Here is a 19,848-nt window from a genome sequence, read left to right as displayed (position 1 = left end):
AATGAGATTATTTAAGCCAAATAGGTGGTTTAAAAGATCAGCACAATGTTAAATTGCTCTGCATCTTACCTGAATCGTCTGCGCCCTCCTGCCCTGCATACTGGCACACATGGCAGCTTGGTGGCTGCTCAGGCCTTCGGATAGGCAGTGGGAACGCCGGCAAGGGAGGGTGTATGCACCATAGGTGTTCACATCCTCTTCTGATGGGGAGAGCATCTTATCATCCTCGCCCTCCCTGATAGCCCTGGTCGCATCATGCCACTTGGAATAGCGGCCGTGGGGTTGCTTGCGGGCAGGGTTCTTCTGGCCATAAAGCTCGTCCAGGGAATTCGCCCTGTCAGTGGAGTCTGAGGGGCTGGACTGCAGGTGTCCTTTGCAGTCAGCAAAGTCCCTCTCATTGGCTGTGTCTACGATCTCCTCTGTGCTCGTCAGGTGCTCTTGGCTGAGGTCAGACAGGGAGTACTCCAGGCTGTCATCTCGCCACATGTCTGCAGACTTAGACCTCTTCTTCTTGAAGCTAACAGTCTCCTTGGCGCCATCCCGAGTTTTCTGTAGGTATGTTACCTCACCTGTGTATACATCTTCATCCTGCGCCTCCTCTGCAGTGGGGCCAGGTAGGGTTATGCGCATCGTATTCATGTGCACAGAGGGGTTTGCCAGGTCATTGTGAAAGGACACCGGCCGCAGGTTCATGGCCACACGGTCCACCCAAATGGGGCTTCCAAAGTCTGGGAGGATATTTGTCTCATTGAAGGGCTCCAGGCCATTGTCAGCCAGGGATTGTGGGATACTGGGGGTGCTACTTGAGCGTGTACTCGTCTCAGAGTTCCTGTGCTCTATTTTCCCTGATGAAGCATGTCGAGAGCGTCTGGACTGCTTGTTGGAGATGCGAAGGGACCGAGACATGTGCTTACGTGACAAATAGCCATGTTCGTGACCATAGAGGGCATGGTCCCCATTCTGGCTCTCGACATTTCCCATGATTCAGACACTGAACAGAAGTAAAAATGAAGCTTACTTTCAAAAGAACATGAAACGAACACAGGATCATAATTGTCTCTTAAATGTGTCAAACATTAAATGACAGAAATGTGTCTGAATGTAAGCTTACCTGCAAGATTGTGGTGATTTTTCTTGCATTGCATTTGTCACTGGATCATCAGACAGTTTGGACCTTCAGCTGTTGGTACAATCCACAAAGCTCTGAAAACAGATATCCAGATGAGAAATCATTCAATTTGTGCCTTGTGTGCTTCCAATTATGTATGCTTTCATGGTTAAATACTGGCTTGTGTTTAAAGAAATCTGCAGCTAAAGATAGAAACATAAACAAGCTACTTTCATCATAGTGGCCTTTCTTGGGCTGTTATGTAATAGTCAAAAAAGTTGTACACAAAGCTAGAGTTGTTTGTTTTTTGCCCAAAGGGCCCGCATACTTACATGGATCATAATCTACGGGACAAAAGTGTATACACTCCCCTTGAACAACAATATACCGTTAAAGCAAGGTACAGACATGATCAGTTATATTGAAGCATGTTTGAGCATTCATCAACTAGAACTCCGCTAAAGACTGCAGAAAAATCCCTTTACTGTTGCAAGCCCAAGAGTGCATAATGGAACACAACTTATGTCTTCATTTTCAATTATTTTGTTTTGCTGATAAAAAATGAGCCTGATCCAAGCATTTACTAACTTTTTCTCGTACTTTTGTACCCCACTAAATCTTGAAACTGCAAAGTGACATGGATGTGGCCAACCCTCCAGCACAGACTTCCCCCCTTAACAACTCTGATGCTGGTCAGAAAATAAAATGTAGGAGTTGAGATAAGGAAAGCAGAAAAGAGGATCAGATGTAATGCAATCCTGGCTTATTGTGTTTCTTTTTTCCATCACTCACTTAAAAGAAAAAAAAGAGCCAGTTTTGGTCAAGCCAGCTAGAAAAACCACTCCCTCATTTTGACAGAGGAAGTGATCCACTCAGCCCCTTTCAATGTGCACAGGGGTTGTGTGAAGTGGAGGGGACGTAATGACAATATGAGCAGTGTGACAGCCTGAGTGAACATGAGTTATTCAGAGCTGAAGTGAGTCGTCCATGTAGCGTTGTTGTTGTGTGTTTTTAAGAACCACTGCATTAAACATGGTTGGGAACGGGGGGGATACTTTTTCACCATAATGCACATTTGGACTTCATCTACCTGCCTTTAGGCTGGACAGCTTGCTCCAAAAAGGTCCGGCTCTATGCCTGGGACCATCAACAGATGGGACAGGAGATTAACTAACAACATTGTGACTGCTGTTCCTCCTGATGTGTGCTTCCCTCCTTTTAGGACAGACCCTTTGGGGGTGCAGTGTTTTTTGCATGTGTAGCCACCGCAGATGAGTGGAAGCCCAACCCTCTGCTACTGCATGCACTCAGGCTTACTGTGAAGAGGGGCGTTACGTAAACTGGAGCTGACCCCGTTTTTCTACCTTATGTTGCTCCCTTTCCCCTCTTCATTCTGCTCACTCATCACCCCTCACTGGTACCGCAATGCACAATGTTTGATGTTGATGGAAGTCCATTTATTTTTCATAAAACCCTCCAGTTTAGTGCCTGTTTCACTCGATCCTATTTGAAGGAGGAAAAGAACAGAAAACAAAGGAGGAGGGGCAGAAAAATGAAATGCCACTGCATTCATTATATATAGGAAATGAGATTCACTGAGGAACACGAACATGCTTACAAAATGCTAGCATAAACATTATACCAAGGGCTACTCCTTGTCTTGTTTGTGCTAGTTCCCTGCACAGTACCCTCTATTTTTTCATATGCGTTAGGTGAAAGTTTAATGGCTCTGCAGATGTCATCCCTGGAGAGAAACAAAACGTCCAGTGCGTTTTAGCCCTGATTGCCACTTTGTGAGGGCTACAGGGTGTCATAAAACTGTAAATACAATAAAATAAAGACTCACGAGAATGTTCTGACAGGTCCAACAGTCATGGATGAAGTGTCTGCCATTTATAGGGGAGCTTTAATATGTTGCTTTGCTGGATTTACTAATGTTCTCAGTAGTTTCAATGTTAATATGAGGTGAAATTGGCCAGAAATTAATTGGAGTGTTTCAAGCAGAGATGAGGGGCTTAAACAGCAGAGACGTGGTTTCCTCAGCTGGTACCGTTGAGGCAGCCCACTGTGCTCTGACCTTGGATTTAACAGCACAACCTCATTTGTTCAGGCCTGGAATATGTGAACCAGCTGATCAGCGAATACACCAAATGATCACAAATATTTAACAGATGAAAATAGCTACTTCATTCTGCAACACTGTTGGAGTGCAACAAGACCTATTACCATTGACTACACATAGTCTGTCCTTAACCTCTCTCTCACAGGGGTAGTCCCATTTAGTTAAAAAAAAACAGCAGCAGAAGTCAAACAGAACTCGACATTTATTAAAAGAGAGGGAAGTAAAACTGTGCATAAAATCAAATATTAAACTCCCATGAGAACAAAGTCAAACTTGTCCACTCAGCCATTATCAAATCAGCATGTTCACTGGAACAACAGATTTAAATCTTAACAGCACACACAGCGTCTTGTTCAATCTGCCACAAGCTCATTATTATCTTGCAATAAAGAAAGAACAGCTCTCTTTGCAGTAGAATTGGTTTTGCAGCAGGATCCGTGATGAATTAGCAAAGCTACTTTTTCCTCTTTCATGGAGAACACTGATTCCCTTTGAGCATAGTGATGATTTCTACCAGAGGTTTTAAGTTACATGAAACCAGGTATTTAAGCCGCTGACCTGGATAGGCTCTTATAAATACAAATTAATAAGAATGTATATATGCCATACAATATACCAGAATATCTAAACACAAGGTTAAATGGCCTCAACCTCACTATTCTCTAAAGCTGCAATGGTGTTGGTGCACAGAATCCATCATCAGCTCTTTATTAATACATGAGGAAGAAATGGTGGGGTTGGATAAGATGTTGTAGAGTATCATATCCCCAGGAACAGCCAGTGGGCTCTTGTAGAGATACCTGCTAACACACATACGTGTCCCCGTCTTGTATTGTCACTTTTGTACTTCATACGCGACTAAATAAATAAATGGAAATGAACAATTAAATTGGAAAATGCTGCCAGTAATTTGGGAGTGTGATAGAGTGAGGGCCCTGAGTAAATGGGATCATTTTCAGCAGGCTACATAGGAGCACAGGACAGAGGATTCAACAACAATGTCATTGATATCCCTTAATGAAATACATAACCACAGGAGATTCCATCCACCCACAGATCAAACAGAAGAACAGATTTATTGTGACTCAAGATTAGCAACACAACGGCTTCAGGGAAAAGCAAAGAAATTCAACTAAGGCTAACACCAGACCAAGGCTGTTTGTGAATGAGCAGCTGAGGTACAAACATCAATTTTGTAAAATCCATAAAATACAGTTTTCATGTCAAGAGTCTTACTGTGTAGCACTTTCAGTTGTTTGTCACTATCCAGTATATGTTAGAGCGTAACTGCTATGTCTGGGGAAAAAAATATATTTTTTCCAGACATGGCAGTATGAATGAGTATGCCTCATTCATACTCTTTAAACATAATTTCAGCTGACGGACACAAATGAAGAAATGAAGAAATGTATGTGATGGTAAACAAAACAACACACATGTTAATTGAAAGCTACAGAAGATAAATCATCCTTAGATAATGTCATAATTTTATTATACACATCAAACTTTCATGACTTTTCAAAACATTTCAACAATTTTTACTAATTCCATGACTTTTCCAGGTCTGGAAAATGTGACATTAAAATTCTATGATTTTACAGGTTTTCCATAACCAGGTTTTCGGAACCCACTTAAAGTGAAATACAAAGTCAGAATGCTGCACCCTCCCCATCAGAAGATGATTGCTTATGAAATTATTAGTTACTGTTAGTACAAGGCAAATATTTGCACAATGTTAGTAACTGGAGCGGGAAGTTGTTATTTGAACATAAAGATGTTTTAGGTTCTGTCCCCAGTGGCCAGACTCTGGATTTATGGTAAGACAGACTTGAAATTATATCCAGGACGGATCTTTAATATCTGCATGATGGTACTGGGACATAAATGCACTCTAATTTATGCCAGAGCCACTCATTTTCTCTACAATGTCGATGATATCTGAAACTGTTTTGGGAGAAACATGTTCATATTTCCATCCCATGTGCTTTGGGATTTTGTCATCGCCGAAATATGTGACAGGCAGATTTAAAGACCTTTTGTTATTAAAGAACACTTAAAAGCCCAGCTTATATTTGACAAATACTTGGGCCTGTGGGAACAGGAATAAGGGAAAACTGTCCTAACCCCCACCTGCTGTTCTTCTCCTTTAGATCCCCAGGGACAAAAATGCCAAGTTGCTTGTATTATTTGAGGAAACGATGACAATTCTTGCCCTAAAGCCAAAAACTGACTTTCAAAAGAAAGTAGAGTCCACTGACAGTGAGAAACACCTGGTCACACATTCCTATTCTCATAAGCTCCACAACAAAATACAACACTGTAAAGACAAATCTGAAAGTAAAATAAATGACTCAGCTGCCTTGAACTCAGACTCCTAATGTAGCAGAAGATAGAAATGGAAATTGAGATTAATTTGGACACAATCTGATTCTGACTATGTTGCAAACACACGCCTGTCATTGAACCTAACAACACTGGTGAAAGGCAAGAATGCACCGGGCCGACTAGTTACAAGCTCCAACACAAAACCCTGTAATCTGAACACTCCAGTCTCTAGAGATAATAACACAGGTAGTTATACAAAGGGGGAGGGGAGGAGGTTACCACTGAAAGACTGAACTCAAGACAGCTCACATTTCCCCGCTGATAGAGTCATATGCTTCTGCACAAATGGAAGTACCAAACAGAAATCTCTTGTTCTCATGACTCATTTTCTGCTCCCGAGTGTGCTCAACTGCATTTAGGATTCTTTTAGGCCAGAGGGGAAATTTAGCCTCAACAAAGCTTGCATCCTCTTTCAAATGATTCACGTCGATGAGAAACATCCGTATCAGAGCAGCATTTATTTGGGATGTTGATAAACAAAATAAGTACTTCCCTCAGTCTTCCTTTGATAGCACAACAGAAAACGATACACTGCTGTCAAGTAGCCAAGGAGTATTTTTCTGACTGGAATCTGTAGCCCTAGAAACCCTGAATAGCAAACAGCTGGAAAATGATAATGAAAGCAGTTCAACTTGTATTGGAATAGCTTTGTGCCAAGATGTGGCACAGAATGCATCACGAACCAAGGGGCTAGCCAGCATTGGGCTCATCCAGCCAAGATTTATACAGCCATCTTTGAAAAATATCTGTCGAGAATACATCTAGAAAAGCAGAATAGGTACAGTAATATTGGTCAAAATAATTTTACTGCCACTGCTAATATTTTAGAAATATATATTTAATATATTTTTAACAGCTACTCTGGCAATAACAAATCTTACTTTGACATAGAAGTGGGTGAAGTAACATTACACATACAAAATCATGGGGCCATCAAAAACAAAAACAGACAGTGAGTCAAACCACCTCAGTCATTTTAATTTCCTGCAGAACTGATTTCATGTTTCAGAGGATGGCAGCAAATGATGGTGCTGTGTGTGACCTGTGTGACCCCGACATGAGAGGCTCAGGTGGTTGTGTGTTGTGGGACTTTGTTATTGGTTTCAAAGTGGTTAAGGATTGCAAAAGATATGCCCTGGTGCATAAAGTGTGTATATTATAAGTTAGTTATATTCTTTGCAATAACTCTGCAGGCACTGGTTTTGGAACCTGTTGTTGAGCAGCAGCTGGTGTTGTTAAGCCTGGTGACACCTCTGTCCCTGCCAGGGTTTTCTCTCGGGCAGCATTGTGTGCAGAGGTCACTTCTTCTGCTGCTGTTTACGCTTTATGGGGTATGTCTACAGCAGATGCTGCCGGGTTTGTTGGGTCAACAAGTCTTTTGTCCACTCTATTGGTTTAGGAATGCTTTACATGCTTCTATGCCACTGGTAAAAATTTTATTTCCTAAAGTGTACTTTTTAAAGAATAGACTAGACTAGACTAAATCTGACCATTTTAACTGTAGTTCCTACTTATTATGCACTTGCTGTACCAGGAGACATGTAAAATTAGCACAAGGATAATTTATATGAATTTAAAAGAGACCCCAGTGATATGCAATTTCACTTACAAAGATAGAAATTTTAAAAAGACCTCAGTGATAATCAATCTTACTTATAAAAAGATGCAACACTGATGAAAATTGTTTTTTTTTTCTTTGTCTTTTTTCACACTGGCTCTAGAAACACAAGTACTTTCATCTCCATCATCAGTGTGATCTGTTTGCTTGTCCAGAGGGTCACAACCGAGGTGCTATCAGACCACATCCTGCTTACGGCTCTTTAGCTCCTCATTGGCAACCTTTGAAGTCCCTTAACAGATGTTGATTGGAGGTGTACGTGAGCCACAGACCACTGTTAAGATAAAGGGGGTGGATGGAGGTTTTTGTTTTTGCAAATTCTCTGCAGTCTCTCTGCAGAGAATTCTACTCTGAGAGGAGACTGCTATGCCAATTATCTAGAGATGCGATATCTGTTATGCTGATATGAACAACTCATTTGGTCAGTATGCCTACCAACATCATAGTAGAGTATGCCTAAAAACACATAAAATCAACATAGTATAGTATGCCTAAAAAAGTCATAAAAAGCATACTATAGTATGCCTAAAAATGCCATAGTATAGTAAACCTAAAAAAAGTCATAGTATTGTATGCCTAAAGAACACAAAAAAACATCACAGTATTGTATGCCTTAAAAACACCTAAAAACGCAATACTATAGCATGCCTTAAAAAAAGACTTGAAAACGTTATAGTGTAGTATGCCTTAAAAGTCATAAAAACATCAGAGTACAGTATGCTTCAAAACATCATAGCACAGCATATCTGAAAAAAATACATCATAGTAGAATATGCTAGTAAAAGTCATAAAAACATCATAGTATAGCATACCTAATAAAAGACCTAAAAAATATCATAGTATAGAATGCCTAAAAAAAGACCTAAAAACAATTCTAAAAATGTTACAGTATAGTGTGCCTAAAAAATCATTTAAACAATCATAGTATTGTATAACTAAAAAAGTTAAAAAAAAAAAAAATCATAGTATAATATACCTTAAAAGCCCTACAAATGTCAGACTGTAATAAGCCTAAAAAAAAGTTGAAGTGAAAACATCATAGTATAGTATGCATAAAAAAGTTATTAAAACCTCATGGTATAAATGGTGTAAAAAGGAAATAAAAATGTTATGGTATAGTATGCCCAAAAAAGTCATAGTATTATTAATGCTCAGATTAAAAGGCAACTGACAGCACAGTTTGAAATTTGCAGGTAATCATCATTAGTGTGTCAGATAGATAAGTGTTAGGCTTCTTATTTCTTTTAATGCTTTGACTTGCTTGCTAGAATAAAACCAAATAACTTAATAATAACTAATAACATCCTAAATAAATTATCCTCCCATTTAATCCGTCATCTTCTTTAAAATCCCCTTCACTAAATCATAGCCCCCATGTTCATTTCATAAGACACTGTCAGAGCATCAATAGTCTGTTTACCCTTTTTCTTTAATACTGGAGGCAGGTGCTTTTAGATTTGGATGCAGGCAAAAGTGCCAAAGTAAATCCTTTGAACATCATTTAAACTCAACTACCAATAATGTGAAACTCACATCAGATGCCAGAGAAATGTTCACTATGAGACGGTGACAGCAGGATCACACAAGAATTCAAGATCAACACTTAACAGTTTGTGATGGAAGTATTCATCTGGGAGGTGCATAAAAAAATGCTTCATGTAATGAAAAAGGCTTCAGCTGCTGTGATAAAATATCACAACCACCATCACCAGAGACTTTCAGTCACTGACCTTCTCATAGCCTGTTACTGTCACTGTCAGTGAAAAGGTCTCCCTTGGCTACATGGAGCATCAACATTAGTTTGCCTTTACATGCTTCACATTCCAGACTTTTACAATTCGCTCCTCCATAGTTTTACTCCAAACACACCCAACAATTTTCCCCCTCACAAGACGAGCAAATGTGCTTGACAGTTTTATGATTGTAGATTTGTGATCAACGGTATCAATGCTGGGACACACTGGTTACCAAAACACTGGGTTTCTGTCGCAATGGTAAATTGCTGCATGTACTAGGGAATATTATCTACTGAGCATTGACACAGGATGATGTATATGGAAAAACAGCTGCAAGCTGAAATTAGATATTGGTGGAAACTAGGAGTCGACCGATTTTGTTTTTTCTGGGCAGATACCAATACAGATTATTTGTAGTTAATAAGACCGGTAAATGATATTTGGAACCGATATGTATTTACAATAAAAATGAAATTCTTTCAGTCAATATTTAGAATTTGTAACACAACAAACTCCAACACAAAACTTTGTTTAAATGCCTTTAGCAAATGTTTAATCAAAACTGAAACATTTAACATCATATAAATCAAGTTCCCAACAACTTTTTTTTATAAAGTCAAATGCAATTTTTTTTTAAAAGGAATTTAAAAAATAGCTCCCTGAGGTTTTACAAAGTAACAGTTCCTCCCATGCTGACACTTTCTTTACACTTTTTAATTGACTAGTTTTATCGGCAATCATTAATGTAAAATATCAAGATAGATAATCCGCAAATTGCCAAATATCAGTCCCCCGAGAATCTGTCGGCCCCTAGTGGAAACAGCCAAGAATGAAATATCTTTCCATCTCTATATAATTTATCTTTCCTACAACTGGTGATGTCACACTGGTCTTCAGCTCAATAGCAAGGTAGGGTCAATATTCAGCTTGTGGATGTAGATAAATAGATAAATGTAGGTAAAAGTAATCTATATATGCGATTATAAGGACATGCCACCAGATAAATTGCACCAAAACCTAAATAATGGGGTTACAGAGAAATTCAAAGTCAGTAAGAGTTAAGAATATGCTTGCAATTTCTTCCGTGCTCAAGTACATTTTATATATCGAAGGCTGTGTAAAATTCAGCCTTGGTCAGCACACTTGCAGTGAGCCCAGCTGACCTTGCAATCTTTGCATTATATAAAATTCAAATCTAAATCAAATGTTCTGGTCATGTTCAGTAATCTGGCAATACCACAAAAACAGCAGTGAATGGATGTTGATGTCTTGAAACCAGAAGCCAGTCCACTGCTGGGTGAGCCATTCACCTACCAATCTCAGTATGGCAGCTGACTTGTCTTTGCCTGAATGTCCCTTTGCTGGCAGCAGAATAAACACAATGCCAAGAATACAGAGGAGCAGCAATCCTGCATTGGAAATGTGTTTTCTAAATCTGGTTCACTCAGGATCTTCTTCCACAGAGGCAATCATTTGTTTTCAGGTCAGTGAGTGGGAATATCAAGCCTTTTATCTAGTATCACAAGTGCAGACACACAATCCATCTCCTCTCAAAAATCACATCTGGGTCAATGTCAAAGTCCATTCCCTCAATTTGATTTCAATATTAATGAGCAGGGAATAAACATTTTTACGTTATGTTGCAAATAGATACAGAGGAAGGAAGAACATAGGAGGAAGTTTCCAAATAACACTGTCAAAAAACTACAGAGTTTGTTGCTGCATCAGTTACATGCACAGTGTTAACATGCACTGAGGACTTGATCTAAATCATATCTGTGGACAGAGGCCCTGGAGAAGTCATCCCTGAGCACCACCTCAACCATAACACCCCTGGAGCTCCAAACTCCTTACTGTGCTGCATTGTGCACTGAGGCACAGCAACGGTGGATCCTGACACACATGACTACACAAAGCTGAGTAGAAAATGTGTCCGCTTCCTCCGAGCAGTCCTGATCACATTTTCCAGTACAGGCCTCTTTAATTCTCCTGTGGTATGACGTCACTAAAAAAGGTCACATCTCAGCTGTAGTCCAGTATCTTCATTCATTGACTAGACTTTAAACCTGGTAGTAAATACTACATCTCATGCAGAGGTGTCTTAGCAGGAGGACACTGGTATGTAGAAGAGGCACTCCCTGCTAATGTGGTGCATTTAATTAATTCAAACAACAGCATATTGTAGCGTTAGAGGCAACACTGAATTTTAGCCGCAAACATGCAATTCCTTTACAATTAGCAAAAACTTTGGTCTGTAATAATCATCCATGCTGAAGTATCACTGAAGCATGGGCCATACTGATATCCTGTACCTCCACAGAGCTCAGTGGATGCAAAAGATCAGGCAAATTTGAATGTTCGAGGGGCATCCCACAAACACCACTATCTTTCTCTATCTCTCACCTTGGCACTCTCTCCTTTTGAAGTGTCCAATAAAAGAGGAAAAATATATTATTTTATTAATAAACTAAGGTTAATATTAACAGTGATCTGGTGAAATATCATATCCTTGCTACTGAATTAAATATTTATTTTAAGTCTGTACAAAAAATATCTCAGTTGTTTAATCCACCTAACTGGGATTATAATCAACCAAGCACACCCTGTTTTTTAAATAAATGACATATCTGAAATATAAGTAGCCAACATTATTAGTGCTCTCAATAAGTCCAAAGCTAAGGATGACACCAACTTTTTGAAAGAGCACAAAAACTCTGTGATATGTCCAATACACGTGGAAAATTTATCAATAAAACACTCAAGTTGTCCCATCAGCTTGGAAAGTGGGCACAATCAGTCCAATCTTTAATCTGGGGATAAAAGAAACATGAACAGGCCAATCAACATTCAACTCATCATCTAAAATCATCTAAAAAGTAATAGAGAAGTGGGCAGCCAAACTACTAATCACACATCTCCATTCCATGGCACAGCTCCCTTCTTTGAAAATGTTGAAAAGAATTTCTTGCCAAGTTGCATACCTTTATGTTACAAATTCATGACTCATTTTTACACTCAGCACCATATATGGTAGCAAATTAAATAGCAGACATAAAACATGCAGTAGTGGTGATAAAAAAATCTTATTTGACTGTTAGCAAACAAAACATTTGATGGCCCATGTGGTTCTACATGTTTGGACTGGGAATTTGCTTTTGAATGGAAACAAATTTGCATGAGTCTAAAGCAAAAAAAAAAAAAAAACAGCTACAATGAAAGATCTAAAAAGAAGTTACGTACATGTATTTTCTAAACTAAATAAAGGGTATTGTCTTAATATAGTAATACTGGCTTTCACACTAAGCAAAGAATTATCTAGTTTATAGCTCCAATATCCTGAGTGGTAGAGAACAATTCCTCTCATTCATTAGAGTCTTTACAGTCTTACGAGTTTTTCTCTAGGTCTTTCCTGTGCTAAAAGAAATGCAGGAGTAGGCTGCACATGCTACAGGTGAAAATTTGAGTAAAAGCCAGAACAAAATGCAGTTAAGGGCAATGCTTTGAGGCGTGTGGTATCAAACTGAGCAAATAGAAAAACCTCTATGTGGAGCCGCATTGGCTGTCATGCTGAAATCTGCTTCATATATAGTCTAACTTATAATAAGCTCAGTATCTGAAAAACCACCTGATCTCTGAGGAACTCTGCACACTGTGCCTTTCAATGAAATGAAGCTTATGACACAAGACCATGCAAACCAATCTGTGATGACAATTATTTTCCTCTCAGAAGAGTATTTTTGTAGGGTTGAATTTAGATTTGGGAAAATCCTCCGAGTCATGTGATTATCATATAATGCTTTTTTTAAAAAACTCAGAGTTTGAGTTTTTTTTAAAGCTTGCTTTCCTCCACTCATAATGGGAGCATTGTCAAGATTTACAAGCCTGAAAGCCAGCGCCTGACCTCCTGTCCTGCTAAGCCTCGATTGGTCAATACATTTCCATAACTATGACACCAGATGACCATTTCTCGCCCCTCTCCCCACCACAGGAGTCACAACGGGGCTTTCAAACACAAAGCCAAGATTTTAAATGAACTCACACATCATGAAGTCCTCCAGCCCCCCTCCAGGATGCGCTCTGGGAATTCTCCTTGACTTTGACCATCTCTTTCATTTGCAATTCATCATCTCTCTTTCTCAGCATCACAAAACCGCCACCACCACCAGTTCTTTGTCATTACAACGACACAGACACAAGCAGTATTGTTTGTGTCTGGCAGTGAATGGAGAGCAATACAATGGCTCACAGCCTGCTGTTGTAGGTAAAGTTGTTCCCTACACAGGAGGGCTACAGGTACAAACATGAAGTGGAAACCCCACCCTAAACACAGGCTGTGAAGACCCCAGGATATGGTTGCATCACACACACACACACACAAAACATGAAATTATAGGCCAAGAGCATGGAAATTCAAACAGTGATGGAAACTAATAAAAATAAATACAAACCTTAAGTCACAATGAGATTCACAAGCGCTTTGGCTGCATCTGACAAATGTAACTACACTCTGCAACCTTTGCTTGCAGGCCACATGTTGACTCAGGGGGTTACTGCTGCTGTGATTTAGCACCTCTTTTGAAAAGTGGGAGGTTTCAAGCTGGACTGCCATTTGTCTCCTCTATCTACTAACACAGCCAAACACACAATGCTACATAAATACACAGCAGCAAATACAATGACTTACCTTGCTAAGTACAACCAACATGTGTCACTTCTGCTTCTCCACAGAAGCCAAGGGAAATCCCACACATCACTGAGGGAAAAATTTAAAGCCCCACATGAGAGGATTATTGACACTCCTCCTGCAAGTCCACAGCAGACTGACTACATGCAAGGATGAGTTGAAGAACTGAAGGAGAGAGGGGGAGTGACTGTTTGTAATCCCCCCCACCCCCCACACACACCCCTCCTGCTAAATCTTTCACACTCTTTGCTCCCTCCCTCCCCTCTTTGCTCCCTCCTTCATTCTATAATTCCATCCCCCTAAACTACAAACCTACTGCCAACAGGAATGCGTGTTCCCTCCCTCGTCTCCTCTGTAATTGCCCCTCCACTCTACTATGAGCAGCTTTATGTTTACACTAAAAGTAGCAGCCTTTTTATTGTCCACAACTGTCAGATTCAGGTCTGCACTTCTCATTCTGGATCAGAAGAAGCTTAACTGTAAAAAAAATAATCTTGCTTTCATCTCTTTTGTTTGTGAATAATGAAGCTCATGTTTTCTTCACCTCAGAGGCAACAAGGGCTGAAAGGTCTTAATGTGTTGCAGTGTATAATTTGGAACATTCAGTGACGCCCCAAAATGGACCTGTGAATGAGAGAAAAGGCTGGACTTGCTGTTGTCATAGCACCAGTGATGTCGTGTGGCTATCACGTCAGCAGTGACAGCGTCAGTGCCGGATTCATTTTAAGATGATGGAACAGGGGAGAGAGAGGAAAGGGAGGATGGGGAGATTGAGGGCACAGCGACGTCTGTTCAGCTGCAGCCTGCATCATGTGCTCCAGAAGCCGCTTTGCATGCATGCTGAAAGTAAAACAAGCTTCAAGCTAGTCGAGGATGTAGACACCCTGACAACGACACAGAGCAGAGACGGAGAGAGCACTGGGCTTAGTCTGCCTGAAAGGAGTCCACAGATTGGAGGGCTGAATTGCCTTGTCTAGACTTTGCGATGACTATGACCAAAATAAAAAGCACTCAGCAGTGTGGTCAGACTGACCAACTCTAAATGTATTTCATGCACTGCCAAGGTTGTGACCCTAATATCAAACTAAATCACTGGGGTTTTATTGTGAAGACAGGAATGTCTGGTCTTCAGAGGCAACCAGACATAATAACCTGTGTTCTTATCAACTCCCTGAGCTCAATTTCACACATGTAATCTTTCAGGAAAACAGATTTTTTTGAGGTCTTGTGCCAAAATTGCTACAAATTCCACTCACAAAACACACCATGTGCCAATTTCTTTATTCTAATTAATGAACAATTTGTTGGGACCTGATCCAATGAAAACAAAAGACTTGGAAGCACATGATACCGCTTGAGGACACAATGTCAAGAAATTATTATTTAGACAGACATTAAAAGAGTCGACAAAAATATACCAATAGTGTGTTTTGACTATAGCAATTTACAATCAAATGTTAGCCTAAAGGGACTTCTGATGTGTTCTCAGGTGTAAGTTAAAAAAATATAAGCTCATGTTCCATGAGATGCAATCATCTCATCTGCTTGGGTCCTCACTCAAAAAAAATACTGGCAGCAGTGCAGTAAATGCATCTATCAGTGAAATGTGGGCTAATGCTGAATCCACGTCTGCTCTCGTCTCACCACAGGCATTTTAGAAATGTAGATTGCTTGCATGGAGCCCAGCTAAACAGAATACTCTGCTTTCTCATCACCAACACAAGGCTATTAGCCCTGGTGCTATCTGCACTCAATTTAGGAGCTGATTGAATTGGACATCCAATGCATTGACAGGCCATTCAATACCGCTAGAGCAATTTGGCAGGTGAGATTACAGTTACAGATCAACAGCAACACTACAGACTGCTGATGCTGTCCAGGTGTCAAAACTAACTGCAATCACTGCCAATCACCTTCAGCCATAGAGAGCAAAAATATCACAGCTGAAGGTGGAGGAATGATAGCAATCCATTACCTAGAATATGCAAGTTCACTGGATTCAACTCTTCACAAAACCACAACAATCTAGTTTACCTGAAATGTTTTGTTATAAGTAACGCTATTTAGTGATGCACGATAATGAGGATTTCAACTGATACCGATAACCAATAATTTCCAGCTTCTCGTGGCCGATAAGATACCAATAACTGATCATTTCTTTTTTTTTCATTTCCTGAGGTTATGAAAGGCTGAGATGTGGTGAGTACAGATGAATTTACCATTATAGCTCAGACCAAACCAAATATAACTGACATTACTACAGTTAACACAACAACAGTTCTGATTCTTAAAGTGGACATTTTGTTTTCAAGTTAAAAGCTCTGACAATCTGTCAAATCAGAGTAACTATAAATTGTATCACTCAATAAAAATATAAAAGCTTTTATACAACTAAAAGCCTTCGGCTGCTTAGTCTGTAGATAAAACATCGACAAATACAGATAGACTGTTGTGACCTGCAGAATATTTTATCTTTTGAATACAAAAACAATGAATACATCAAAGATAAAGAACAGATCTTCAGCTTTTATAGACCATAAAACCATTTAAATCTAGCTTTTTCGGTTTCATTTTTAATATCTGAATTTGTGCATTTTCATTTAAAAAAAAATGACATTTCAGACAAAAAGCTGAAATGCTATCGCTATGATGTCATAAGTCCCATTATTGGGCCGATCATTATTGCGCATCCCTACACTATTATTTGGATTTATACTTGTAGCATCTTTAAAAAAAAATCAAAATCACATTTCTTTCTCATGTTTTAGCAGAAAAAGTTCAAATTGCATTACAGGGATTTATTTTGCAAAATTACTGATCTGAAAATTTCAACATTTGCTCAAGCTACCTCAAGTTAGTAAGGAAGCCACTGAATAATAATTCTGCAGCAATTCCCTGTGTTTTTTCCAACAGCATCCACCCCTTTATTTTCACCCATGCCTCAGCTCCTACCAGTAAAACAGCTGATGATCCTACCATGCTTCACAGCAGGGATGGTGTTAGAGAGGTGATGAGCTGTGCTGCCTTCAACAGAAACAGACTCATTCGGACAGGAGATTAGTTGCACCAAACTGATTATTTTGGGGCACTATAGTTTTAGTTTGGAACTTGCCAATTGGGGTCATTACAACAAGACCAGTCACATAAATTCTTCCTTCTTTGTTCTGAAGTGAGGCCTTAGACATCACAGAATGAGAAAAAAGTCAACAGGGGTTAAGACTTTCTCGAGGCAGTGGAGCCTAATATCTCACATCTAAGCAGATAAATCACAGAGCAGCTCCCCAGAATAGCTCTAAATAAAGGTCAGTTAATAAATGACTACACGCTGGTTTATTAAAGCAATTCTGAATGGACCACAGGACAGCATATCATTCAACGCAATGCAGCTGCTATGTTAAAATGTTCATTGTTTTATGTATTAATTTAAAGGGCATGCTGATAGATACAGTCACCAAAACAAGGGATCCAAACAGCACCCACAAGCCAAATTTCAATATAGAGAGGTCAAGGCAGGCCTACAGTGTGTTGCTTTGTAGATCAGAGTAGAATTATTAGGCACAAGTAACCTGACTTTCTATAACCAGAATATAATGCACAACGATTAAATACTCAATTAACACACAGGGGATGAGTAAAGCCCGCAATTATGCATCAAGATGTAGATTCAGCACCATCTGTCTGACCATTCAAACTTTCCCAGCACTGTACACCAAGCTACTGGTCAATAAATACAAACTGTGCATACATCATGTTGAAGCTGATTTTTACTATTAAACAAGTGCTCTGCTGTATGCAGCAGTTTGTTCAGCATAAGGCGGTCTTGTGAATCTACAACAACACTGAAAAGAACATCCATCTCGACAAGGGTTCAAGTGTATATTTTCTTGAAGGTCTCCTCAATCACAACAACACATGTCCCCCCTGTGCCCCTCTGAGGGAACAGATGATCCATTGTACTGAAAAAGAACACCATGTACAACTGATATCTTAAGATAAAAATGCAACTGCTTCGCAAGACATGAAAGCAGTAACCCAGCCCGGGTAGAGATCATTAGCGAAAGACTCAGTGGTCTCCAGCAGTGAGTTGCCTCTCAAGCGTCGACATCAAAGACACCAGTATAGAGAGGGAAATAATTTACAATGCGGAAAAAGAGCTGGAATTGATTGGACAGGACTAAACCTATACAGCATAGGTAGCTCTCCAATCCGAGTTATTAAAAAAATGCTTGAAGCACATTAGAAGTGCAGTAGTCTACACCTGACAAGCCGCTGGGCAAGGTCAATTATTTACTGAGCTTGTTACTGTACACAAAGCACACTGACCATCATTTGGCTGACAAGAATTTGTAAACTACATAAAGGTATCCATGGCCAAGTATGCACTGATGTACAGGCCAAAAGATAACAAAATTCATTAAATTTTATCAGTCGATTATCTTTCTCTACTAATTAAGAATAGAAATACTGCCTCACGGTTCTCCGCGCATCAAGTCAAGTCAGTTGCACTTATACATTACATCCATGTCTATGAAAACATGAATTCCTTCCACACATCTTCAACCCAGCAGCAAAGAGGATCTAAACAATCAGCACAGCTTCAAGGTGGACTCCCAAGATTAGTGTCATCAATTCAGTCTCCCCGCCTGTTCCTGAGTTATGGCTTTGAGAAATGGCCAGAAAAATGTTGCACATCATTATGATGCCACACTGAAATTTATCTTTGACCTTTTGGATAATAAAAGTATAATATTTGATAAAAAATCATAGTATATGTCATAAAAAATGTCAGTATATCATGTCATACAAAATGCCCTATACAAAGTCAGAGTATAATATCTCATACAAAGTTATACTATAGTATAGTATGTAATTAAAAAGTCATAGTATAATATGTGATAAAAAAGTCCTAAAAATAAAATTCTAAGTAAAGTATGCCTTAAAGATTGTCATTAAAAAAAGTCATAGTATAGTATGTCATAAAAAAGTAATGAAATAGTATGTCACAAAAAAGTCATACTAGCATACTATGTCTTAAAAAATGTCAAAGTACAATATGTCAAAATCATTAAAAATGTCATAGTACAGTAAGTCCTAAAAAAGTCATAGTATAGCACACAAAAACCTTTTTCTATTATGTAATAAAAAAGTCAGACAATAGTATGTCATAAAAAAGTCATAGTTTTCTGTCATTAAAGATGTCATAGTATAGTATGTCATAAAAAATGTCATATTATAGTATGTCAAAAAAAAAAAAGTCACTAAAAAAAGTCATACTATGTCATGTAAAAAGGTCGTGAAATTGTCATTAAGAAAAGTCATAGTATATCGTAAAACAGTCATAGTTTAGTATTTTAAAAAAGTAATTAAAGTTATGCTATAGTAGATGAAAATGTCATTAGGAAAATTCTTAATATTGGTCCAGTTGTATGCCACCGCGCACCAGTAAAGTTGCTTTTACAGTTTATATCCATGTCTATGAAAACATGGATGCTTCACACAAATCTTCCCCGCTGGCAGCACAGAAGATCTAAACAATCAGCACAGTTTCAAGATGGACGTGTCATCAATTCAGTACCTGACCAAATGTCTCCCCATCTGTTCCTGACTTATGATGTTGAATAATGGCCAGAAAGGTGTTTTTGCAAAACTTTAGGATTTCACAGTTGACCTCCGACCTCTTGGATATAAAATATCAGAACTTAATCATTATACTCTCTAAGATATATGCGCGGAATTTGACCTAATTTGTCATCTAAAAGAACTGTTACTCTTTATGTAACCTAGGAATCTTGCTCTCATTTTTGTGCCAAATTTAGCCCAGTTTCAACCTTGACGTCTAGACATGTTTTGGCGGCATATCACCAAATAAATGCTTACTGAGAGAGGTTCATTTGCACACCCAGGATAAATAATTATTGCTCTATGCCATTTCAAAACAAATCCCACTTCAGAGTCAACCTCAAGCAAACAGAAAAGGCCCTGAGAAGTTCTAGTTTATGATTAATGGCGTGGTAAAGTTAGCCTAACTCCAACCTTCCCAAAGTGACTCATAGCCTCAGCAGTTTAGTGCACTTAGTATCCATTATTCATCCTAAAACCACAAGGCTCTATCAGCCATGTGAAGCTGATGATCATCACCATGTGCAACTCTGACAGCTGCTCATACGTTTTTGCTCACAGCTCAGAAATAGGAGG

General features: G+C 39.1%; 1 protein-coding gene across 3 annotated transcripts in view; it reads right to left on the bottom strand.

The window, feature by feature from the left end:
• Window positions 1–19,848, bottom strand: part of LOC121943546 (rho guanine nucleotide exchange factor TIAM1) — a 105,040-nt gene that overhangs the window by 79,248 nt on the left and 5,944 nt on the right. For 2 of the 3 annotated variants that reach the window (XM_088079157.1, XM_042487087.2), the window contains exons 2-3: window positions 1,112–1,203; window positions 70–991 (exon numbers count right to left, since the gene is read on the bottom strand). In XM_088079157.1, coding sequence (XP_087935283.1) covers window positions 70–981 — 912 coding nt within the window. In that variant the 5' untranslated portion in view covers window positions 982–991; window positions 1,112–1,203. Of the gene's footprint in view, window positions 1–69; window positions 992–1,111; window positions 1,204–13,653; window positions 13,791–19,848 lie in introns of those variants that run through there. The other variant, XM_088079158.1, reaches the window with a different exon arrangement.

The sequence above is a fragment of the Plectropomus leopardus genome, chromosome 6, assembly GCF_026936395.1.
Source record: "Plectropomus leopardus strain MGB_pleo_1.0 chromosome 6, ASM2693639v1, whole genome shotgun sequence".
NCBI classification, from domain to species: Eukaryota; Metazoa; Chordata; class Actinopteri; order Perciformes; family Serranidae; genus Plectropomus; species Plectropomus leopardus.
This window is presented reverse-complemented; position numbering and strand designations above follow the sequence as displayed.